The 25,284-nt window shown below is 49.2% G+C and overlaps 2 protein-coding genes across 10 annotated transcripts in view; one reads left to right on the forward strand and one right to left on the reverse strand.

Annotated features, from left to right (window-relative positions):
• Positions 1-317: 317 nt before the first annotated feature.
• Positions 318-14,964, forward strand: KLHL25 (kelch like family member 25). 2 transcript variants are annotated; one of them, XM_031587750.2, is made up of 3 exons: positions 318-467; positions 7,486-9,312; positions 13,718-14,961. In XM_031587750.2, the coding sequence occupies exon 2, from the start codon at positions 7,503-7,505 to the stop codon at positions 9,270-9,272; it is 1,770 nt and encodes a 589-aa protein (XP_031443610.2). In that variant the 5' UTR covers positions 318-467; positions 7,486-7,502; the 3' UTR covers positions 9,273-9,312; positions 13,718-14,961. The 2 variants fall into 2 exon arrangements, with proteins under 2 accessions (XP_031443610.2, XP_090005155.1); XM_090149029.1 differs by lacking the exon at positions 318-467 and adding an exon at positions 2,061-2,574 and having other exon boundaries at positions 13,718-14,964.
• Positions 14,965-19,637: 4,673 nt separating this feature from the next.
• Positions 19,638-25,284, reverse strand: part of AKAP13 (A-kinase anchoring protein 13) — a 195,501-nt gene continuing 189,854 nt past the window's right edge. For all 8 annotated transcript variants that reach the window (XM_031587751.2, XM_090149022.1, XM_090149025.1 and 5 more), the window contains one exon: positions 19,638-24,954. In XM_031587751.2, the coding sequence (XP_031443611.2) occupies positions 24,905-24,954 (50 nt within the window). In that variant the 3' untranslated portion in view covers positions 19,638-24,904. The remainder of the gene's footprint in view (positions 24,955-25,284) is intronic.

Here is a 25,284-nt window from a genome sequence, read left to right on the forward strand (position 1 = left end):
GCCCTGAGTCAGAGAGCAAAGACCACGACTGGGCAGGGAAGCATCCCGCGCCCTCTCCGGGCGGGCTTTAGGACCTCTAAGGCCTCCGTAGCCCCGCCCCCCTGCCGTCCCATTGGCCGCTCCTCTCCTCTTGTCCCGCCCCCAACATGCGCCTCTCCGCGGGGGGTGTGCGGGGAGGGACGGCCTACGCCTTACGTCACGAGAAATGCGCTCTCTGATTGGCCGCCCGCTCCTCGGGCTGCCCCGCCCCCTGCCCCACGCGAGGCAGGATCCAGCCGCCGCTTACATTGTGCCCAGGGCGCGCGCGGGGCCGGGCCGGGCCGTGCGGGGGGGCGAGGGGAGGCGGCAGCGCCACGCAGCGCAGCGCGCGTGGGCCGGCAACGGCAGCGCTCCGCCCGGCGAGCCGGGGGAGGCTGTGGCAGCGCTGCGGAGGCTTTCGAGACGCCGGGAGGTTGCGGAGAGAGGCGGTGAGTGATCTCAGCTTTCCCTGAGCCGATCGGGTGCGGAAGGGGCACGGGTGGAAGTTGGCCGAGGGACGGCGCGCTGTGAGCGCGGGGCTGAAACCACGGGGAATTCGCTGCGATAGCGGAACGGTGACATCGGTGCGGAGGAGCAGCACCGCAGAACCGAAGCTCCCATTCCCTCCTCTGTTCGTTTTCCCTATCCGTGGGAGTGCTGTCCGGAGTCCTGCCCCGTCCTGCACTGTGAGCGCTGTGTTCGGGACAGGTCTGGTAAGGCGAGCAGTGCTGCTGTTTGCAGTGATCCCTGCAGTGCTGGATGTGCTGGTTTATGGATGTCAGGATGGGAAGAGCACTGCGCGCACACAGCTGGCGATGCGGGCAGCAGTGGCTGCAGGAAGCGCTGAGCTGCAGCGCGCTGCCCCGGCCTGACCTTTAACCACCATCACATCAGCCTCTGCTTATCGGCTTCGTATCCCTGCACTGAGCATCAGTGCACACAATGGCTCTGTGTGCCCCCATCACTCGTGCCTGGGAGCACTGCGTGTCCCGTAATTGCTCTCTGCTTGATGAGCGTTTGCAGAGAGTTTTGTATGAGAGCCTGCCAGATCGTGGTGAGTTTATTGCTGTGGTCCCTCTGTTTTGCTCATGTTGTATGCCTTGCTGCATGCTGATCTGGGATGTGCAAGCTGAGTACAAGGATTGATGCTGTGCTAGCACTAAAATAAAAGCACAAGAAGTAAGAAGACCAAACAACACACAGAGTGAACCAGCCAGGCACAAAGCTCAAACCCTGAGGACGGAGCTGGTGGGAAGGATGAGAGGTCCCTCTGAGCATGGGAGCAGTGCTGGGAGCAGGGCACAGCGTGCGGGATGGGAGGATGTGGGCATGCCCTCTGCAGTCAGCAGCTCCAGCGGTTGTTCTGGCATTAATTTGACACACAGCACATCTCGTCCTATAAGCCCTCCCTGCAAAGTGGCATGTGGTTCCACTTGTCTCTATTTGAAGCTCCCTGTGCAGCACATTAGCAAGTTGGCTTGCTTGAAAAGGACTTTGTCCCGCTCAGATGGGGCTGCGGTGCATACCACGATCCAGTCGATTGTTTCCATTTCGGAGCCTTTTTGAGTATAATTTGGGAGACGGGGCTGAAAGCTTGCTTGCTTCTTCTGCAGCCTTGCATTCATTTTTGCAAAGCGACTGTGATTGATCTAGCAGAAGGGAATTCATTCACCAGCGGAGCTGGAGGGCAGGCGGGGAGGACAAAACCCCACAGCAGCCTCTGAAATGAATCACGGGGTCTGAAAAGATCCACTGGGGTTAAGGCGTAGCAATGAAAAGCCATTGTCTGGAGCCTGAACCGTGGCCAAAAGCATTATTTATCCTGATTTGGTTAGTGGTTGTAGGAGGGTGTGGTATTCCCAGGGACTGCAAAGCCAGTGAGCTTAGTGGTGAGTGTGAACTTGGTGTGATTGCCTCACAGGTACCTTCAGAACCTGTATGGAGTAACTCAGCTGCAAATCCAACTCCTGACTTGCAAATACAACTGCGTCTCTTGCATGCAGGGCAAGTTTCCTATAGGTATTTTTATGTTGGTTGGAATATGGTCCCCTTTGTCTCTGGTTAGTTTGTGTCACAGACTTGGGGCAGTGCTTTCGCAGGATAGAAGAAGAGCTGATTGGTACAGCTTGGAAATACTGCATTGGGTTTCTATGGTAAGTGGCATTCAGGTGGCGGTTTCAGGCCCAGAGTGGAGCACGGGTTTAAAGTGAGGGAAACTGGGAAGTGTGGGATGGGGAGCAGTGATGGACAACCTAAGTTTCTGTGTTCTGATGTGCTTTAGTGAGCATGTTGAGATACGTGCCCGGACCTTCTCCAGACAATCTGATCTCCTGGAGCCTACAGAACTGGCCTTGGAAAACCTCCCAGTTTCTGTCTGAGCCAACAGAAGGAGCCTTTCACATGGTCTCTCTGTTTTCTGTCCAGGATGTATAGCTAGACGAGGAAGTGAGAAAACGAGAAGAAATGATAAGGAGGCTTTCCATTCTCAAAGGCTGGGATTGGACCCCAAATCCTGCTTTTGGGGGCTGGGCTTAACCATCTTCCCTTGCATTGCAGGTATGACGAAATGATGAGCGTTGGTCAGGAAGGCCGAGTGCAGCTTTCTCACAGCAATACCCCTGATTCACAGCAGGGTTACGTTGCCCAAATTCCAAGGTGAAAAATCACCGTTGCATATTTGCTGTGTTAGTCATCCTGCAGACAACAAATGGGACTGACGCTGAGCTCAGAGGTGTTGCTGGAGGTGAAGCTCCTCTGTCAGGGTGCAGAGCTGGCTGAGGACAGGGCAGAGAACACATCCTGGAGGTGCCATGCAGGTCCCTGGATGTTCCCCCCTGGCTGCAGCCCAGGCTCTGTGCCCAGCAAGTGCAGTGTTATGCTGTGATGCCAGCTGCTATTTTTATTTCTTTCATCACAAGCACTCTTTGCAGAAGGATGTTATTAGAACTGAGCATTTCCAGCAGCTCTGAGCTGTACACCTGATAGTCCACTGTGTTCTGGAAGGACGTGAAACGCATCTGAAAAACCCCTTCGGATTTATTCTTTCCCCTTTCTTGCTCACTGCCTCCTTCCCCCCCATCTTTTCCTGTTTTGTGTAAGGGTTTTTTTTCTGCTTTTGAAGCTCAAGCGGTGCTCATGAGTAGGTGATGAAAGCCTTCGTGTGCTGCAGTCCCCTTCTTCTCAAACCTTTTGGCAAACCTTCACCCAGCAATTGCTTTGCATGCTTCAGAAACAGGGCTGCATCCGGGATCTGTATCAGTGCATTGCCACACTTCTCTTTCTCCTGAGCAGCTTCTGCAAGGAGCTCTTCCCCATGAAGATGGAACAGTGACTGTTTCTGCATTGCAACTTTTGAAATAAAAAAAAGGGGAATCAGCTGTCCTACAGCAGTAACTGTGTCCTGGGGTGGTGTTACTGGCCTAGGCACCAGGCATTGCACTTGTTGAAAGCATTGGAAAGGCACAGATTTTCAGGACTAGTAAGTAGAGAGAGCATTTATTCTAGGAAGAAACTGAACTTTTTCTGAATTCGAGATGGCATTTCACCACAAGGGGTGAATATTGTGAAATGAGGGAGGAAAAGATGAATCTTACACTTTGTTTCCTTGCAATATCAGGTGCTGCTGGCTGCTTGGGGCTGCTGTGCTCTGTTGCATTGTGTCCCAGCCTGGTGCACACAGGTAGATGACTTCTGTCCCTGTTGCTTGGAAGTCAGGCTATCTACCAGCAACCGTGTGGCAGGAAAAAGGAAAGCAGCCAAACCAGGCAGGAGTAAATCATGGAGGGAAATGATGAAAGCTCTGCTGGGCCTGAAGCCTTTGATCTTACCCTCACACATTTAGCAGTTAAATCCTGACAGCCCCTAGTGTGCATTGCACAGCCCGTGCTTAATCGCAGCGCTCCCAGGACAGGGGAGGCAGCTCCCCAGCCTCCTTCTTCCAGGTCTGAACAGAGCCAGCAGGGATCCCTACTGCTTGTTTGTTTACTTATTTACCACTTTAAATAGCTCGTAGTTGAGCAGGGTAGAAAGAAATGCGTTCTGCTTGCTGCTTCTCAGAAAGTCTGATTGGCAAACAAAAAGCGCCAGCTTCGGTTCATGGGATTTGGGCTCTTTGTTGGTGTGCAGCCAACCTTTACAGTCTGGGGACTTTCATTTTCCAAGAAGAAATGATTCTTGAACCCCCAGAGTCTCACTGGGGAATATCTTGTTTGCTCCCCAGATATTGTCCTTTTAAAAAGTGAAAGCACTGTAGCTGTGACCTGGGATGGGACACAGCACCCTGCATGTTAGCAGCACACAGGTACAGTTGGATGGGGAAACCCAGATCAGCTCACGAGGTGCAGATGGCATGCCCAAACCAGCTGGGATTCCCTGCCTATAGGGAAAGTGGAGATCTGTGGATATTCTGCTGGTTTAAGACGGACAGGGGAACCCCAAACCTTGCTAAATATAGTTCATATATAACTGTACTTCTGGGCTGTCCTCTCATACACAGGTCGTTTGTGATGGGAAACCTGGGGCTGAAGTGGCTTCAAACTACTCAGTTTCTAAGGTCTGCTTGGATTTTCTCAAGATGTGCTTTGTTTTCTTGCCCTGTTCTCTTTGCCAGCTTTGTTCTGTCCAGAGGCATTTTCTTCATGAGCTGGGATCAGAAGGCTGTTTTCTCCCTGACACATCTCCTGATCTCTTTTTGGATTTCTGGCTCCATGGGAAGGATTTCCAAAGCACCCTTATCTTCCTCCACTGGAAAAAAAATCCTGTCTTTCCTATACCTGCTGTACAAAAGCAGCAGACAGCCAAGGGAACATTATAGCCAGCAGACAGCCTGGATAGCTGTCAAAAAGCTGCTGCTTCTCTGCTCTCATCCATATGGGAGAAGGGTTATCATCTGCCTGTGCATGCAATAAGATCCTCTAAAAGGCTTTGCAGCAGATATTTGCTTTTTTTTAATAACCATCTTTCAAAGGACAAAAAAAAAAATTGGAGAAAGCCAAGAAGCAGTTTGTTCAGGTCGTGGCTTCTGCTGTTCGAGTTGGCGCATCTGGCGTAGTGCTCTCATCCTGCGTGATGGAGGATGCAGCTGTGAGCTCCGATAACCCCCTGAGTGCTCACAGAGCAGGTGGGAGCATGGAAAGAGGCACTGACAGGTTCCTTTGTGTGAACTGTTCCTCCTCCTGAGCAGTTCTGCTTTTTCTCTTCAGCTCAGTAGCCGGGTGAGGGATGCGGGGAGTGCAGGGGGGGAGGAATTCTGCTTGTCTCTGCAGTTCAGCATTACTGAAATGGAAGCATACATTTGTGTACATGAAAAACGCAGAAGATCCCTGTAGCTGCAGGTTTCCGAGGTTCACAAGGCCGCTGGAGATTGGAAGAAACCCATCAGGTGAAATGTCTGCTCCCTGCAGTTTCAGTTCATCTGATATGTGTGGGATGATGCCAGATTCTCTGTGGGCTGCGAGAAGCACTGGGGTGTGTTTGCAAAGGGAAGAAATAATGACAGCCGCTTTTCTGCTTGTCCCCAGCTGCAATAGGATCCAAGAAGTAGGTGAATTGCTCTGTTTGCCCTCAAAACAACCCGCTTGGAAGTTGTTGAATAAAAGAGAAGCAATCCTTGCTGTTGAGATGGCTGAAAACCAAAGTTCAGAGGCTGTCAGCTTTTGGTGTGTTGGTCTGTCTAGCCACAACAGTGCCAGGAAAGGCCTCCAGCTTTCAGACATGACTGTACTGGGAACCAGTTGGTGCCTGCACTGGGACATGGCAGTATGAAGAGCAGTCCCAGTAAGGGCTGCCCTGCAACCCAGCAGCTGTACCCCGAGTGCTGTTCAGTACCCAGGGCAGAGAAATGCTGTTTGGTTCTCCTGGGTGTGATGTTAAATGTTAGATGCTTGAAGGTTGTGTTTTATTTTTGTTTTTAGTACATAATCACAGCTTTTATATAGACATTTCTTATTTCTAAGCAACCTGTTCCTTCCATTCTGAGTACTTGCTCTTCTAATCTTAGCATCAGAATAAGTGGTGCTGCCCTCCTGTAATCTTTTTGTTTGTTTCTATATCTGCCCTATATAAATAGCTTGATTTCTTCTTGTGGATAAGCAAATCAAAGGTTAACATTGGAAATGTGACCTGAGCTGTGAGCAAAGGAAGCACTAGAGATGGCAGGGTGGTTTCTGAGGTTGTAGGAATAGGAATCTAAATCGATAGCTTTTAGCAGCCTCATAAATGTTTCATTTGTTTTCCTCAGTCCCCCATTACAGAGCTTCGATACTGGAATACATATAAGCTCTTAAATTAGTGTTGTCCCTGAGCTGGTTATGGATGGTGGAAACCAATTCCTCGAAATGCATTTGGATCAGCAGTGGCATTTTCCTTCCTGTTTTAGAGCCCTGAGCCCACACAACCTCCCATCACAAATGAAATGAGCTTGGCAGCCTCAGCACAGGCTGCAGGAGTTCGGGTGAGGAACATGCAGAAGCCTGGAGAGACCTTTTCCCTGCACTGTGACACAGCCCTGAGGAATGAGCGATGTCTCGGGAGCACCAACCCCAATAATTCACAGTGGCTGGGGGGAAGGGGAGACATGTTTGCAAATATTTGTCCAGTATGGGCTCTTTGAAGGCTCTGGAGGACCAGGGGGGTAGGAACATGTGAGCAGAGCATGATTCAGGCTGCTTATCTGGCCATCAGCCTCCGCTTGAGGTCATCAGGCTGCAGAGCGTGGGAGGGCTGTGCTGCTCCGGGTCTCGGTGAGGTCAGTGAGCCAGAGCTCAGCATGGGGCTGGGGATCAGTCCTGCTTTGCCCTTATCCTGCGCATTGCCAGCTGCCCTCCACTGGGTGCCTGGGCTCATTTCTCACAAAAGGGAATTAAAGGAGTGGCATCAGGTTGGAAGGTGATGTGAAAAATCTAACTCCTCAGTCATATCTCAGGGTTTGTTTTTTTTTTCAAGGCTCATTTTTCAAACCTTGGGACAGTCATAAATAAAGCCAATAGCAATTGCATTTCCTAAACCTGCAATAGTCTTCATGAAAAACTTGATTTCTGCTGAGCCCGGAGCAGACCAGTACCCTTTATCCTGGATGGAATGCTCTCTTAATACTGTTTCCTAAGGAAAAATAACTCTTCTGCGGTTTGCCAGTACCCTCTAGAGACACTGAGAAGATGTACCACCAAGTTTGGGTTTAGATTGCCTCACATTGTTGCTCCACTGCTGAAACCAAAGGGCAGAGTTTCCTCCCCTCTTTTCCGCCCTGCTGGGTTACATTTCAGGAGGATGTGTGGGTGCAGACACTGCTGAAGATGTGGATGCTGCCAGTCAGGGCGCAGGAGCACCCATAGAGCTGGGGCTTCAGGTTTGGGGTCCACTGACAGCGTATCAGGGTTGGATAGCAAATGCACATGTTCTGGTGTTGGCTCAGTGCCTCACGTCAGTAAGAACAAGAAAATAATTGGTTTTCTGCTTATTTTTCTGCAGGCAATAGATCTGTCATCATGTCAGTCAGCGTCCACGAGAACCGCAAATCCCGGACGAGCACGGGCTCCATGAACATCCTGCTTTTCCACAAAGCTTCCCACCCAGACTGCGTCTTATCCCACCTGAACACCCTCCGGAAGCACTGCATGTTCACCGACGTCACCCTTTGGGCAGGAAACAGGTCATTCCCATGTCACCGTGCAGTGCTGGCTGCCTCCAGCAGGTATTTTGAAGCCATGTTTAGTAACGGCCTCCGGGAGAGCTTGGATGACGAGGTGAATTTCCATGACAGCCTCCATCCAGAGGTGCTGGAGCTGTTGCTGGACTTTGCTTATTCCTCTCGGATCATTATCAATGAGGAAAATGCTGAGTCCCTCCTGGAGGCTGGAGACATGTTGCAGTTCCATGATGTCCGAGATGCGGCAGCCGAGTTTCTGGAGAAGAACCTCTACCCTTCCAACTGCCTGGGCATGATGCTGCTCTCAGATGCCCATCAGTGCCGGCGGCTCTATGAGCTCTCCTGGAGGATGTGCCTGGTTAACTTTGAGACTGTTCACAAGAGCGAGGACTTCAACAACCTTTCCAAGGACACTCTGTTGGACCTGATCTCCAGTGACGAGTTGGAGATTGAGGATGAGGAGAAGGTCTTTAAGGCTGTCCTTCAGTGGGTGAAGTACGATTTGGATGAGCGGAAGGCCTATCTCCCTGAGCTTCTGAGGAATGTCCGCTTGGCCCTGCTTCCTTCTGAATGCCTCAAGGAAGCCTTGGCTTGTGAGGACCTGATCATGGTGGATGAAAGGAACAAGCTTGTCCTGGACGAAGCCATTCAGTGCAAGAAGAAGATCCTCCAGAATGATGGGATTGTCACCAGTCCCTGTGCCAGGCCTCGCAAAGCCGGGCACACCTTGCTGATCCTGGGAGGACAGACCTTCATGTGTGATAAGATCTACCAAGTGGATCAAAAGGCAAAAGAAATTATCCCCAAAGCAGACCTACCGAGCCCACGGAAAGAGTTCAGTGCCTGTGCCATTGGCTGCAAAGTGTACATCACTGGTGGCAGGGGCTCAGAGAATGGGGTCTCCAAAGATGTATGGGTTTATGATACTGTACATGAGGAATGGTCAAAAGCTGCCCCCATGTTGATTGCACGGTTTGGGCATGGCTCAGCTGAGCTGGAAAACTGCCTGTACGTGGTTGGTGGACACACTGCCGTGGCTGGGGTCTTTCCTGCATCACCTTCTGTTTCCTTGAAGCAAGTGGAGAAGTATGATCCTGCATCCAACAAGTGGATGATGGTGGCTCCTTTGAGAGATGGTGTGAGCAATGCTGCGGTGGTAAGCGCCAGGCTGAAACTTTTTGTCTTCGGTGGAACCAGCATCCACCGAGACATGGTGTCCAAAGTGCAGTGCTACGATCCAGTGGAGAATCGGTGGACAATCAAGGCAGAATGCCCACAGCCCTGGCGCTACACTGCAGCTGCAGTCCTGGGCAGCCAGATTTTTATCATGGGAGGAGATACAGAGTTCACAGCAGCATCTGCCTATCGCTTTGACTGTGAGACAGACCAGTGGACACGCATCGGGGACATGACAGCCAAGCGCATGTCGTGCCATGCTTTGGCCTCAGGAAATAAACTCTATGTAGTGGGTGGTTACTTTGGGACTCAGAGGTGCAAAACGCTGGACTGCTATGACCCTACATCAGACACATGGAACTGTATCACAACGGTGCCTTATTCACTCATCCCCACAGCTTTTGTCAGCACCTGGAAGCACTTGCCATCATGAGAGGCGGGGCTCGAGGGCTTTTTTTCAGGAGCTCAGAAAGGTGAGGGTGTTCTCTAAAATTGTAACTTACTGTTTGGCCTCAAATGCATCTCCACACACCGCACTGAAACCACAGGTTGCAGTGAGGTTTCATTTTTTGAGAAGGCTATATTGAAAGGTGAGAGGGACATAGCACAGGAAGAGAATAGTCATCTCTGTGATGTAGGAAGTCTTACTAGCTCTTGGTTCAAAATGGTCCCCTTTGCATCTACATTAATGGTTGTGAGGAGGCTGCAGCCCATTTGCCTTCATTCTAAGCTAGCTGGGTGTGCCAGCATCACCCATCTAAGTGTGGGTGGGGAGAGAGGGCAGAGCCCACACCCACTGTCATGGATAGGACAATGGAATACATCCTGTCCCCATTTTATGTAAGAGGTTGTGGTATCTGAGTAAAGGCACATAAATATGAGAGCAGGGAGATAGTACAGCAACAGGTGCTTTGGAAAACATCTCAGTAGTTTGATATTTTTGCTCGTTGTCTGGGTGGTCGCTTTGGAGCTGATGAATATGTAGGCAAGTGACCCTTAGGATGCTGGGGAATCTTGCATCTCTCTTTGTGCTCTCTATTTTCATTTCAGTGGGCAGCAGAAGCTGAGAAACCATGGTGCATTTGATGGTTCTGGTGTTTATTTAACATCCAAACTGTTGCTTGTTATATCAGTACTTCTGAGACTTCAGTGTGAGACCTGAGTGGGAGGAAAAGGGGCTTTGTAATCAGAAGAATGTGTTTATTGGTGTTTTGGGGTGTACAGGAATAAGAAGATTGGTGTCCTGTGTAATTTCGATGCTCTGGTTCTCACGTGCTCAGGAAAGCTACTACTTCAACACCAAATGGAAGAGAGCTTCCTCTTTGCCTCCCCAGTGGGATGTTTAGTTGCTATTCTGGTTACCGCTTTTGTCCCACTGAGCTTTGCACATTTTCACCAATCTGTACTAAGATGTAGATGACCAGGAACAGGTCACAACAGCACAATTGCTTTGTGCTGTGAAAACAAATGCCATCCAAGCACAAAGTTAACTTCCCAGTATGTTCGTAACACCTCTGTTAGCTCTGCCTACAGGTTTCTGGCTGCCAGCAATGCATGCAGCCTTGCTGTCGTGGTTGGAGGTGTCTTCCCAGTTAGCTACAGGACCTGGAAAACCCTCACCCATGGGGCGAGAACAGCAAGCCTCAATTAAGGTTTTCCTTGGAAAGTGAGATTGTGGGGAGGGGAATTCTTCCATATCTTCATCAAAATCCACTCCATTCAACACAGGGGAAAAAGAATGCTGCCCAAAGCCTCTGACACCCGCTCGCTTCCCTGCTTCGCACTTTGTGGGGTTGGTGCACCCAGTGATCTCATTGATGGCAGCTGGGAAGCCAAGGAGAGCTCCTGGCACCTCTACTGGGCTTTTGCCCAATATGGCCACCTACTTGTCTCCGGTGGAAAAAGCACCCACGGTGTTATTTATAATGGCCTTTGATTTGCAAAATGCCTGGCTTCAGCACGGGCTGGGCCGCAGTGAGGACATGACGAGAGTGGAAAGGGCTAAAATGAGATTTCCAAGAGCTTTCCCAGCACTAGGAGATAATGGCCTTTCCAAATTCTCCTCCTCAGACGTTGCCTAGCATCTGTCACAGTGGCTCAGTAATCTAATTAACTGCTACTCAGCTATTAAATATTGCAGCAGAGAGTGTGAGGACTCCATCATTTTCTATGTGGGCCAATGGGGCCCCCTTTAAGAGCTGCCTTAGAGCTGAAAATTCATTTCCTCTTGTAGCAGATGTGTCTGAATATTAAAGCTCAACACCAGCCCCACTGCTTGGAGTGAGAATAGGGAACAGCTTGAGGTGAGAGTTGATTCTTCAGCCACTGAATAAAGAACAGTTCCCCAAAACACAGAGCTTGTACTTTCTTCTCCTGCCTTTTTACTCTGTGCTCTATTTGGGTTGTTCAGGCTTTATGAAGCTCTTTGTAGGGGATAGATAATATTTCTTAGTGAATGCTGGAGCTTGGCACAAGTACAAGAGGAGTAGGAACTGTAATATACCAACCTACAAGAAAAGCTGGTGAAAAGTCAGTGTGTAAGGGTTTTATATGCTTTTTTGGCTTCATTTCTAGTCTTCAGTTAAAAGAAGTATTTAAAATATACATAGGATTTTGCCAGAGAGAACGTCTCTTCATTTTATTTTTCTGGAGGGGTTTTGTGTGTGTATGTCTGTGTGTTGTTTAAATTAACATTCTAGCCTCAGTCACTGACATCTCTTTAAATAAAGTACCAGGGCTGGCTGGTGAAGGCCAGGTCCAAATGTTTTCTGACATGCATGCGCAGCCTGTGTCTTACCTGTGACATCTCCTACTCTTCTCTTAGCTGGTTGTTGTTGCACCTGAGTCAAAACTAGGCTCAGGACCTTGGGATAACTGACTATAGGATCCTGTAGCTACTCCATCATCCTAAAGAGGTCTGGCCAAGGGGGTTACTGGCTCGCAGCTCCCATGACAAGGGGTCTCTGCTGCAATACCTGCTTTATTCCCTATGGGATCCTCTTTCAGGAAGGGGCACCTGGAAGCCAGGTGGGCACTTTCCTCAGGTGCTGGTGCACTTTATGAGCAGGCAGCCATTGCTAATCCAGAAAGGAATGTGCCTCAGCTGGGGAAGGCATAAAACGGCTCAGCTGGAAGCGTGTCCCCAAAGGCTCAGCCTCCAGCCCTCCTGGAGCCAAGGGCAGCCTTGTGCTGGTGCACCTTTGGGCAGAACTCCCAGCACCCCTGCCAAGCATGCAGCATGACATCAACATGGTGCTTGCTGCCAGCTGTAATTCCAGGGATCAAGCATGATTAATGGTATAAAATGTGAAAGCCTGGCCTCCTCCTACATGTGACTGCTGAGCTGATGAGGGTGACTCCAGTGATGGTGTGAAATGGGGGAGCTGCACTGGTCCTGTTGGATTGTCCTGATGGGATCTGCTTGGATGTGTCTTTGCTCATTGCAAACATCACCTGGCCTCTGCCCTGGCTGGAGGCAGAAAGTTTGAGTAAGAGGTGTTAAATTCAGGCTGATCTAGGGGGAGAGCTGGCCGAGCCAGCTTTGTCATTCCCACAGGAATTATGGTATGATGAGACAAGTGATTGCAAATGAGAAATGCAATACTGAGCACTCTGCTAATAATGGCTCTCTGTGTTTATAAACACAAGCAAAGCCCATGCAGGAGCTTAGGGTGTGATGCTGGGATGATGTAGTGGCGTTCTGAAATGAACAGCAGTGACAGATGATGTGGACAGCTCTGTACCTCCTAGGAGGTGATTTGGGGCAATACCAGGAGCAAGTTCTGCAAGCTACATGTCTCCAAATTAGAATTGGCTTCTCCAAACTGTCTGTCCAGTGCGACAGCCTCATTTCCATGGGATGAGGTCACTGATGGGCTGGGGACTGGCTCATAGGTGCTAAATCCCAAGTCCCACCCTAAAACCAGTAGCTCCTGTACAGGTGACATGGTGACAGCAGTCCCCAACACCTCCTGCCTGCCCTGGGTGAGGCAGCATTGCTAAGTGGGCGCTTATTTTGTTCTGGCACTGAAAAGCTGAACTTTGATCCTAAAGTACCTGTGAAGGTTGCGGCAACCTGCCAGGCCCAGCACTACATTCTAGTACTGCCAGGCTGTGGTCACAATAAACATCGGATCTGTTCAATGACTCTTTTCCTGATTATTTAATTACAGTGGAGATAACAAGCCTTTTATGAGCACGAGCTTGGCTTCCCTTCTGTGTGGAGCTGGGTCAGCTCACGCCATGCAAGAAGCCGCAGGTTTTTGCTGCCATGCTTGCAGCCAGCCACCTTGCCTTGGACAAGCCGTGGATGCCCACAGTAGCATTCAGGACAGCTCCAAACCTGCAAATATAATCTCTCTGCTCCTAACCTGCTTGCTGCTGAGTTTGATGCTAGAAACCTGTTAGAACCCTGCTGTTATTGCCCAAACAAAGTCACAGCCAGTTTCTGTTGGTGGCTCCTAGGGAATGCCATTTGCATGCACATAACAGTGAGGCAGGCTGAGCAGGGAGGGCAGTTCTGCTGCTGTTTGTCTCTGGAGCCAGTTTATCAGGCAGTGTTGGAAGGGAGTGGCTGGCCCGGGGAGGAAAGTCAATGAAAATCAGGCTTTTCTGAACCTGGGCAGATGGAAACATGTGCAGTGTGTGCTTGGCCTCAGACTGTGGTAAATCAGCTCCTTGGAAATCACAGTCATACGGATGGTTTTGGAGGAGCTGTAAGCTTGCTCTTGGCAATGCCTGTGGAAGCATTTTTTATCAGGAAAAGAAGCTGAGTGTCAGGGGAACCCAATAGCTGCCAACATGCAAAACCTGTTCTCTGCATGACACCAGCTCTGCTCCCAACACAGAAATTAACTCCTTTTTTCTTTCCCTCCTCAGATGCCGGCGTCACATCCATGTCCCCTGCTTCGCTGCTGGAGCTGACACAGCCACTGAGTTCCCTCCCGTTCCCCACAAAGGGTGCCAAGGAGCCTCTCTCATCCCTTCCATCACCATGGGGGCACAAAGGACCTCCTGGCTGTTGGATACTGGTGGATACTGGTGGCCCAGTGTGAGCAGGAAGATGGAGGATGTACACCAGGCTGCATCCCCCAGAGTTACTTCATGGGATGGGAGGGCAGGATAAGAGATTTTAATATTTTTTTTATAGCAGTGAGCTTGCCGTTGGCGATGCCTGCTGTCTGGGTGATGTGGAAGCATTTTTATAGGGAAAAGGGGCTGGGGAAGTGGGGGAAAGGGAAGGGCTGAACCCAGAACTCAGCACCTGGCTCTCCGGCTGCAGCACGGAGACTGCAGCTGCCAAAATATTAGAGCGTGGGAGCTATGCACAGCTGCCAGCAGCACCCAGTGCCTCGGTGGGACGGGGCAGGTGCCTTTGGTTTTGCACTGTGGATCTTTTTTGGTGTTTTCCCTCCTTCCCGGTGCTGGGCCTGAGGCCAGGCTGCTCCCGGCACACAGCTGCCAGGCCGCGTGCTGCCAAAATGCCATCACTGTGGCGAGATGCTTCGCCGGATAAAAACTGCTGCCTGCTCGGAGCTGGGCCTCTGCTTCCCCTCCGTGTGCTCTCTCAACAGCGTGTGGGTGAGGTGTAATTAGCAAACGAGCAGGAACATAGGCCTTGCTGCGCGGTGGGGCCTTGTCGGGCCTGCAGAGCAAGCAAGGCCTCTTGCCTCCTTTCCCGCAAAGCGAGGCCAAAGGGAAGAGGCAGCATAGGGCTGGCACGAGGTTGGGCCTCAGTGACCCACATTTGGGTGATCTCTGCACTCAGGCTGCATTTAGGGTCGCACACAGACCCGTTGCAGGCACGCTGGCCTGCCTTTCTCCCTGCCTGGGGCCAGCTGGGTGATGCAATGCGCTGCAAGCCCTCACCATTGCTTCCAACAGCGAAGGCCTTTTAGGGGCAGCAAGTGCCCTTTGCTGCTGGGAGGAGAACACTTTGTGCACAGCCCTTCTGCAGCACTCTCAGTGACACTTATTCACATTTGGTAGGGTTTTTGTTGTTGCTGTTTTTTCTCTTCAGCTGCCTGCAAACTTTAATAAAAATGATGATCTGGGAAACCATTTGTGTGCTTTTCACAGGAGTCTTCTTTCCTAAGCAAGTTGGATTTAGGTATAATAACAGGAATAATAACAGGCTTGACACTCCGTGGGGCGGTTCACAAACAACCAACTCTTGCAGCCAGCCTGACTGTAATTATTATTGCTTCAGAACTTAGGAAACTGAGGCACAGTGTTAAGCGTTACAGTGAGTGACGGAGCTGGGAATAAAATCCGGGGCTTCTTGTGTTAACTGAAAGGCACAGAACACCCTGCTGGGAACAGCCCACATGTCACCCCAAAGCTGTGCAGTGATAGCAGGAGAACTTGTGGTCAGACCGTGACCTTGCAAAACCTGCCAAATAAGCTGAGTGGGCCAGGCTCCTGCAGGTCCTGCAGACCAAGCCAGTAATTTATGAGGAAGAGGAGAAGCATTTATACTTCTGTTTTCCTTATTTGCCTTCGCTTGGCTGCTGCAGCTCCTTAAAAAGAGGCCCATTGACAGGCAAAATGGGCTTTCCAGCTGTGTCCCCTGCTCACGCTGCTCCTCCATGTGCTGCTCTCCCTGTCTCAGAGGAGCTGCTCTGAAAGGATCTGGGCTCCAGACCTGGAACATAACAGCATTGCTGCAGGGCAGCTACTGGCATAGCAGGACCTTGCAAATTTGTATTTCCTACTTTTCTAACAATGGATGCAACAATCAGGAAGCAAAGCTTCCTATGGGCAGCACACACAGGGACTCAGAGGGGTTAGAAACGTAAATATCAAAGCTGAGACCAGGAACAGCCCCCTGCCCCTAAAGCAGAGTGTCAGTGGTGTCAGCAGACCTGAGCTATACAGAATTGAGTGCAAGTCTCCATAGAAAAAACTCATTAATGAGCTCTTTTGGAAACCAATTCACAGCCCAGAAATTACTGTTGGATGAGCAGGAGAATGAAAAATAGCAAGGGTGTGTGAATGAAATCCCTTTCAGTTTTGTTGATTGAGGTATTATACAGAACGCTGGGACTTTAAATAGCGGATCAGAGGCTCTCCAACTGGCTAGCTTTGATAGGAGCCATGCAAAGACGTGCTCTTTTGTATTTATTCTGGAGCCTGCCCGAAAGACAATTCAAAAGCAATCACAAGCAGCTGTGACAGCAGCAACCTGTTGCTGTTTAATTACATGCAGTGCAAAATACAAAGGTTTCTAAGTTAGCAGCAACAAAGTAAAAGGGGAGTGGGCAGTGAACCCAAATGGAACAGTGCAACGTTGCAGCCAGAACAGGTCAGGTTTTTAACTGAGAAGGTTAGGAAGAAATTTAGGATTTTTTTTTATTATTTAGCTTTTTTAAGAGAGTTTTTCTGCCTTCTCAGTAGGTAGGGCTCACTTTGGTGGCTTCTCAGGGGCCCTGTGTTCCCACTGCTGCAGAGAAGTGAAAAGTGCCCATGTGCCATGGTCAGCCCTTGCTGGGGATGGTTCAAGAGCTTGGACATGACCCCCAGAGCAGCTGGGAGCCCAGCCTAGAGATGGCCCCAGCAGGTAGGGATCCAGCCCTCACCCAGCTGCCTGCCAGCCCCAGCTGGGATTCAGTTATTATTTGGAGTGGAGCAGAGGGAAGGGCAGGGAGCAGGAGCTGGGTGCAGACCTCTCCCAGACCTCCTTCCCCAGCAACAAACCATCTGGACTTCCCTGGGGACAACAAGCTGAGGCTCCTATCTCTTATTTAAATGAAATTCAAAGTGCCTTGTTGGCTTTTAAATAAGCATTTTCCGAGCATGACCCCAGCTGCCCTTGAAATAATACTATTGTGCAACGAATCCCTGCAGGGAATTATCATCTGAGCTCATTTGCTCTTTTTCACTGGAGTCAATTAAAAGCAGAGTAGTTGGTGATTTAATACCTCCGGTGCCTGAGGAAGCCCCACATCCATACAGAGGCTGGCTCTGGCATTTTGCTGGCCTTTTAGACACATTCTTGGAGTGATGTTTTTTCCAGCCACCCAACATGGTCTCAATTTCACCCATGTCTTTACAGAGCACTAAAGTCCTGTGTCCTTGGCTTGTCTTCTTCCCCTGCACATTAATTAATGCCCAGCATCACACATCCTCCCTGCATTATGTCCCAGGGCAAGCTGTTCTCCATTCCCCATGCTCCTTCCTCTCTTCAGATAAACCCAAAGCACTTCAGTCTCTGAAAAGGGCCATGCAATGCAGTTGTAGTTATATTTCCAAGAGCAGCAGAAACCATTGCCACCAACTCCCTGCAACCAACTGGGAATTTTAAACTGAGCTGAATCCCTCTTGTTCCAGTGAAATGCAGTAGGTGAGGCTGCAAGAGGCTCCTGGTGAGTATACAGAGAGGCTGAGCCCATTTGTCCACCCATTACAGCCTCCCTTGTTCTTTCCATTTCATGACCTCCTTATTTAATGTCATCGACTGTTGTGCAAAACCATCGGTGCTGTTTGCAGCAGTGTGACCTACTTTATCATTTTTCTGCTGACTTCCTAACTGAAATCTGAAAGCTGAAAACTGAAATCGCGAGCTTGGAGTCCACCCAAGCCATTCATTGTTTCTCAGCTGAATAACAAATCCAATTAAGTGGAAGAAAGCCTGGCTTTCACGCTGTCAGCGCCCGCACATCTCACTTCCCTCTCCCCGCCGTGAGCTGCACCGCCAGCGTCTGCATCCCACACAAGGAACCTTCTGTGTACGTCTGCGCCCACCTCCAGATGCTGCTGGGGAACTGGTTCCAGAGGACAGATCCTGGCTCTCCCGTTTGTCCTTTCATCCCTCCCGACATCCTTTGTTTAGAGCAAACACTGTAGGATCCTCCTGCTCTCGAAGCGTCAGTGCCGCAGGCAGTCAGTACCATGGAATTTCTGGCAGTCTGGGGCTGGTGTTGGGCTTGCTGCAGATGCAGAGAGCTACGTAAACACCAGTTACTCTCTTCTGGGTCACTGGAGGAACAACGGATCAGACACACGCACTCAGACAGGTGGATGCTTCCCAAGCCCTGTGGGTCCAGCCCCCTCCTCTGCCCACACTGCTCCCTGCAAGGCCAGGGCACTCCTGAGCTCACTGGGGTTTCCCACAGGGCTCCACTAATGACTCACTGCTCTAATTGAACTCCTGCCTAATTAGGCTCACCAGCCTGGATGGGAAGATGCAGTTGGTAGGAACTGATTCTTTGGTGAAAGGAAGGCAGAGGGATGGGCACCAGCAGCTATGGCCAGCAAAAGTTTCATGTGCGCTCTCATCTCAGTACTGCATTATTCTTGCACACACAGATTAAAAAGGTCAAAGCAACATCTCTTGTATCAGCAGCTAATGTTGAGTATTATCTTCCCCTTAATTGAAACATGTTCCAACCCTAAACAAATCAACACTTTGCAGTGTTTAACATCCCTCTAACTAATTAACAAAACCCAGGTGCCTTCAATGGCAAAGCTAACTCATCCCTTTACCATTCACCTTGCATCTGATCACAAGGCAGTTCACTCAGTGAACTAATTAGGGTTTTGCCTTCCCTTCTCTTCATAAAGCTTCCATGAATGAGAAGCCTGTCTGCAAGCTCACACCTATGCCCGTCCAACCCTCCTGTTTGCAACCCATGCCAGGACTGAATCAGCAAGGGCAGCAAAGAGGATGCATGGATAGAGCAAAAGGAAGAGGTGATGCTCAAGAATTGTCTAAAATAAGCTGCCCATGTGGCTTGGAGTGAACTCCAACCATACTGCCCAGCAGGTTCTGCAGCAAAACCATCATTTTCTCCCAATTATAAATCACACATAGTAAATGTGCTCTTCCTCCTCCTGTGATTGATGCCCATGGCATGGCAGCAGCCAGGTCTGTCAGTGCTGCTGCGTTCACTGCACCAGTGCAAAGGCTTGGGGTGACTCCTGCCTGTTGCAGGGGCGCATGCCCCCAGAGCACCCCATGCTCCTAAGGGGAGAGCCACCTTTAGGTAGGAGTTCTGGGGGCACCCAAAGCGTGGGGCTGAGGGGGCTTACAGGAGAAAGCACTCTTCAAACGCTTTGGTAAATAGGTGATCAGGAATGAATGGGAATGCAAATAAAAGGAGGACCGTAATCAGGCTTGGAGGTACAGGAGAGCCCTTTCATCTCCCGTCCCACACCCTGGGAGCTATCGGGCTCTGAGCTCCATGGAAGCAGGCACACTCTGGGGCACAGACACCAGGCAGGTTTTATACACAACACAAGCAACAGGGAAGTGAGCTGGGGGAAAATGGGGTGTTGGAGGGAGGCTGGCATTTCCCAGTGCCTGGTAAGAACCAGCTCATCTGGCATACAGCATTCCACAGTGTGAGGCACCATCTCCAGTTCTCAGCCAAATGAGATAAAACACCCTGGGACCAGAGTTACCCGGGTTTTGACTGAGATAAGCAGTAATTTCAGTGGGTGACAAAAAAATATACAGGGCATAAGAGCACCTGCAGCCACCACCTGCCAGTTATCTCAGTGCCAGGAGCCTGCCTGAGAGCTGAAGTGGTTGAGATAACGGCTGCGACACTTCCTCTTCTTGTAAAAGGATGAAAAAGAGTGGGTGAAAGAGCTGAACATCACTACGACCCTTAAGCAGAATGTAAATCTTCAAAGAGGAGAAAAACAAAGAGTCCAAGGGGTGCACGGGGGAACCCTGGTGATAAAAGCCATGCAAACGTTTGATTACAGGTAGGGCTGCACCTATCGCTTTGCCTCCCCATGCCACAAAGTCAACAACAGGAATACCAGAGGTGTGGGAAAAAATGAGGTAGAAAACTCAGACTTAAAATCAAATTTATTTAGAGGAAAAATGACTTTACAAGAGGTTGATGCTGATAACTAAAAAGGAAGATAAATAAAAGCTTGTTACAAAACCTAATGGTTTCTGGCAAGTTACAGAAAAACTGAAGAATTTTACACAGTCAATAACCTGCTCACTTTTTACATAATTACAAATTAACATACAGCAATTAGGTTTTACCCTCTTTTTTTAAAAATTCCTTTTTTTTTTAATTTTTTTTTTTTAAACTTTTTATGGGTTCAACATGAAAATGCAAAGCATATTTTTTTATCTCTCTCTCTTTTTTTTTTTTTTAAGAAACAAACCAAAGGCAGAGGTATATGGGGTTGTTGTAATACACCTCCTAACGCTCTGGGCATTACTCAAGTGCATTCCATATTAGTACAAAACAAACACCAGGCTAAACTTTAACCATAGGCGAACTGAACTGGATGTCAGATTATTTTTGTTCTGAGTCACCATTTAATATTGATAGAACAATAAAATACTTCAGAGCATGGAAATGATTGATACCTATAGACAGCTTAAATACAAACAAAGCTCACAGCTGTAGGCCAAGCAGTGAACATCATCCTGCCCCCCAACCCCCCAAGCGAAGGAAGCAGAATATATTTGGGCAAAGCATCAGTGTCAGTGAAATGCGTGTGGAAGGAAAGGCATTGAGCCCCAAAATGCAGGTGGGCCGGGAGCTGATGCTGTGCTTCCCATGCCCCAGGAGCCAGATGTGTGTCCAGTTCAGCTCGCCTATCTTTAAAACTTAGCTGCATCGTCAGATCAAGAACTCATGGCTGATTGCTGCCCCTTCTGACAAGCAATGCAAGACTTAGGAGCAGTAGGGGAAGGTTTGTTTTTTTCTCTTTAAAAGGGTGCCTTAAATTATGTTGAATTCCCAAACCTGACCAGCAGGCAGAATAACTTCCAGAGTTCTGGTTAACAAGGAATGTTTTGTTGGATTTAAGCAGATGCTCTCTCCTGTGCCCCCTGCCCATTCCTCCCTTGCTCTGTGTCAGACACCCTACACAGCTTCCTCGGCATTTGGCACCTGATGAACCTCTCCCGACCGGGTGGCAATGGGAAGGACTGGGTTCGGGCGTTTCGCTAACAGCTCTGAGATATCCTCATGCAGCAAGGAAGGTGCTAAGACTTCAGGCTCTACAGATATTCTTGCCTCTGTACAAACCCGCTCAAGCTCATGGCATTGCTTTTCAGCAGCGGTCAAACTCCAAGAGGAGGAGGAGGAGGGTGGTGATAGCATGAGGTCATACAGGGTGACACAGCCAGGACATCAGAAGCCAACTGCTCCACTCCTGATGACTGCTCCTCAGTGCCATGGTGTGAGGCCAGGGGGGCTTCATGAGCAAATGGCTGCTGGGCTCTTCCGTGGGGAAAGGGCTCACCCTGCCTGTGGTGGGACTGTAGTCACATTCACATCCACTTTGGTCTAATAATGATACAAAATGCTTGGCCCTTTGTCCCCTCCCAGAACAAGGGCAGGCCGGTGCTGGTAACACTGCTCTGTGCAGCTTGGGCTGTGCTGGGCACGCAGAGGGGAAAGCAATTACACAGCTGATTGTCTCCACGTAACCAAACTGAAAAGTGACACAACCAGTTCCATTTAAAGTGCTTTAAGGCATCACACTGAGAGAAAGTTACATGCTGAGATGATCACATCATTTAAGAGAAACTAAGGCAAACCCCACACACCTGCACCAAGTCCTACACCTACAGCTGCTCCCTGCTCCCATGGTTTCCTGGTGCTCCCAGGTGATACTGACCACCTTTGTACTTCATCTGAGACAGTGCCAAAACTGTTCTATGCCCCAGGAACGCCTCATGGGATGAGGAGGTTTGGGTTCTCTGAGTGGGATTGAGGCTCTGGGAATCAGACCTGGCATCAGGTTGGGCTGAAGGAAAAACAGGCTTTCAGCATCTGCAGGATGTGTGCCAGGACTGGACCTGAAGCAAACATGATTTTAAGGTTGGGAAAGGTGCTTAAAACTGAGGCTGTAGTCTAGCAGACAGCATTAAGCAACCTGCAGGGATCATAGCAGGAATCAGACTCTGGGAACCTATGCCTAGCATTTCCAAAGAAAACCTGAGTGGGAAAAAAACAAAAGGCTGAAGAGGTAAAAACAAGTCCTCACCTTCCTATAGGTAACAGAAGGAAGAAGCAGTGTGGGAGTAAAGGCTTCAATCCAAATAAAGTGAGTCATGTAGCAATGTACATCCTCCAGTGACAAAGCTCTGCCCGCTGCGATGTCAGACACAAACAGCTTTGATGTGCAGTATTTCCCTTCAGGATAGTTCAGATTCAAAACCACAGCATCTTTGACAAATGGACCTTTGGAGATCATGCAGCAAGCACTATTTTCTGCTAGGGCCCTGGGTGCTCGATTTGGGTTGCAAATGTCAGAAGAGGGACTGAAACCAGGCAGACTCAACCCTGCTGCTCTGGGTCTCCTTACTGAGGCCCTTCTCAGAGCTACAGGATGTACCCCTGCTTTGTGACTTCAAGCAGTGCAGGGGAAAAGACACAGGGATGAGAAGAAAAGCTCAGACTGGCAAAGGCCATTACAGACTCCAGAGAATGCTCAGAAACACTGAGGACCCGATCTCTGTTTATACAACACTAAATGAGCCATGCACTGGTTTGGTTTCCAAAAATTTCAGCTTGGCACAAGTGCTTTCCCAGCCATGCAAACAGTGGGGCAGAAGATAACCTGCTCAGTGGGTGCTGTTCTTGCTGAGAAGACAGCACCAACACCTCCAGCCAAGAGGAGCTGCCCAGATCCATCCAGGCCCTCACGGCACTGAAGGACCCTGTGGTTTTGCTCTCCCTTTGCCTCCAAGAAGCATGAGAAAACCTAAGGAAAATATTTAACCAAAGAAAAGAGCTGATAGGACTCTTGTCTGAAGTCACCAATTCTCTTCCCAGACTGTTCTGGCCTAAAGATGCTCTGCCTTACAGAAAGCTCTCAGTTGAAATCATGTAACTCTGGGCACAGCACTGCCCACACCCCGGTTGGGTAGGAAGCAGGGAATCAGAATGTTGGGTTTTACCAATCTCTTGGTAAGAAAATAAAAACAAAATGGGTAAAAAAAAAAAAAAAAAAGGGAAGAAAAATAATCAAACCACCCCCAAATCCCCAAACAAAAGCAAAATAAAAAAATAAAACCAAGTAAACTTCTTAAAAAAAAAAACCTCTTTCAAATAAACAGAAAGATAAATAATTTTGCAAGCCCTGCTTGCAATTAAGAATGAGCACCAAATAACATTAAAAAAAAAAAGCAAACTAAAAATAAAATCTCAACCCTTTTCCTTTCTTCCTTTTTTTTTTTTTTTTTTTAAATTTTATCTTAGTAGTTCAGAGAGCTTCAATAGCAAGCAGGTGGCTCTTAGGGCTCCTGCACAGACCATCAGAGCATCCCCCTCACCTGCAGCACTGCCGATCTGCATCAGCACCCAACTCTGAGAACTGCCGTGTGTCCCTAGCTTGGGAGAAGCTAAATCAAACGACAGTGCAACTAAAGAACTGTTGTGTTGCGTGGCTTTGTTTTTTCTTCATTAAAGCAAAACTGGTAGGAAAGAAAATGCACGCAGCAGCTTCCAACTCGGAGCAAACCTTTGAGTTATTTTGGAGCTGATAACTTCCTATCACTATTCACAGATCCACTCGGCCAACTGACCTCAGAGGGTTTGCAATCATGCAAGGAACAGAAGTGGCTTGCTGCATTCCTCTTCCCTGCTGTACTCCACAGCTGTATAAACACCTCACTGTTGGCACACGCTGCTTTAGAGGCAGACTTGGCAGCGCTAGGTGAACAATTGAGCTTGATGATGCTAGAAGTCGTTTCCAAGTGAAATGACTCCATGATTCTGCATCGAGAGCTGTCCTCAAACCTTCCCCTTCTGCTGAGGGTGACACAGATGTGCTCACACAGCGAAGGACATGCACCTGGCATGTCAGCCTTTGGATCTGCTGCACCGTGGTTTTGTCCATGTGAATATATTTTTCTGCCCAGAAACAAGTGCACAGTGCTGCACAGGCATGGGACTGAAGAGCTGTCTCCTCGGAGTTCACTCTGCTCTGACCTATCTCACTGACGTGCTCTGAAACTGCTGGTGCTCTGCCTTAGAAACAAGCTGGAGCAGCTGACAAAATCTGGAGGAAGAGAAGCCTAGCGGTAACATGAAGAGTGGAGGAAAGAAAGCACAAATAACAGAACTGAGGTCCCTCAAAGCAGATTTCCAGCCACCTTTCCCATAAGCCATCAGGCTTGCCTGAAGGGATGTCAAACAACTGGAGAAATAGATCCTGGCAATACAAATCTTTATGTAAGACATGAGAAGGAGTAAGCTGTAGCTCCAAGAGAGTGCTTAAAAAAAGCTGCTTAGCGTTCTTCCTATTTGATGACCTTCAGTCCTGGCTTCCTAGGGTTGCCTTCCAAGCCTCCCCAGTTTCTCTTTTCTGCATCACTTTAAATACACTCCAAGTTCTGCTTGATTCTGGAAACAGTTTGACATGTAACTCCTCCGCCCCACATAAATCTCTGTGGAGATCTTCGATTTTATTTGTTTCCTGATTTTTTCTTTTGAAAACTGTTACTCTCCCCCGGTGTGCAGTGCCTTGCTGAAACCCAGCACCCACACCATGAGCACCAAGGGGCGTGCGGGTCAGTGGCGTCATAGCTGGGGCAGTAGGACAAGATATTTGATATCCAAATGCTCCCTGAAAGGCATCACCTATCCCCACGGGCCGAGCTAAGCTTGGCTGTACAGACCTAAGCATATCCCAGTGGATACACAGATACAGAGATGGGTATGTACAGTATATCTATATATGCCAGTGTGTACGCACCATTTGTAGAGTCCTAATCTTTTTCTGAATGCTTGGTTTTGGTTACCTTCCCCGGAAAAGGGGAAAATGAAGGCACAGACCCCTTAAGGCTATGTTCTCTCATCCCTTAGCAGTACGAACAGACTGCAAACATCCGTCCCAACCGACCTGAATCCAGGTTTGCACAGGGAGATGGTACCACTTGCTGTGCGGGAAGCCTCTGCGGTGACAACTCACGCAAACCCAAGGAAAGAGGCCCTTTCCCACCACTTGATAAACTTTCAGAACGTTTTAATGAAAACCTCCAGATGCTTGTCAGGTGCAGGCACCAGCACTGTGCTGTGGGTCGGGCAGGGAGATGTCCGCTGTATGAAAGCTGAGAATGACTGATGGAGCTGTCCCCACTCAGCAGAAGATCTCCTCACCCTCTGGAGGTGCTTCTGATGAATGAGAATCTGAGGGGAAAAGAAACAAGTGAATCACTATGGGAATATAGCAATATAGCAAGCAGAGCGGGACTCCCTTCAGATATGTGGGAACCCTGTTTCTCTGCCCAATCCTTTGGGGACCTTGAAAGATGTCGAGTTCCCAGTGAGCTATCAGGAAATTACAGCCGTTAGGAAAACTGCTGAATTTCCTGGACATGAGCTGGAAAACATGAACGAGTTAAGATGTATCAGCTGGTCACCTGAAAGCTTGAGATCAACTTGTGTATGGGCAAAAGGTCTGAAGTGCAGAACGGAGTGCTATGGGGATGAAAAACTATGGGGGTGTAAAAAAAAGCC

This window comes from Phasianus colchicus, chromosome 12 (genome assembly GCF_987193195.1).
Source record: "Phasianus colchicus chromosome 12, bPhaCol1.hap1.1, whole genome shotgun sequence".
Lineage (NCBI taxonomy): Eukaryota > Metazoa > Chordata > Aves > Galliformes > Phasianidae > Phasianus > Phasianus colchicus.

Coding starts and splice junctions, on each gene's coding strand:
- KLHL25 (XM_031587750.2), top strand. CDS start 7,503: ATGTCAGTCAGCGTCCACGAGAACCGCAAATCCCGGACGAGCACGGGC.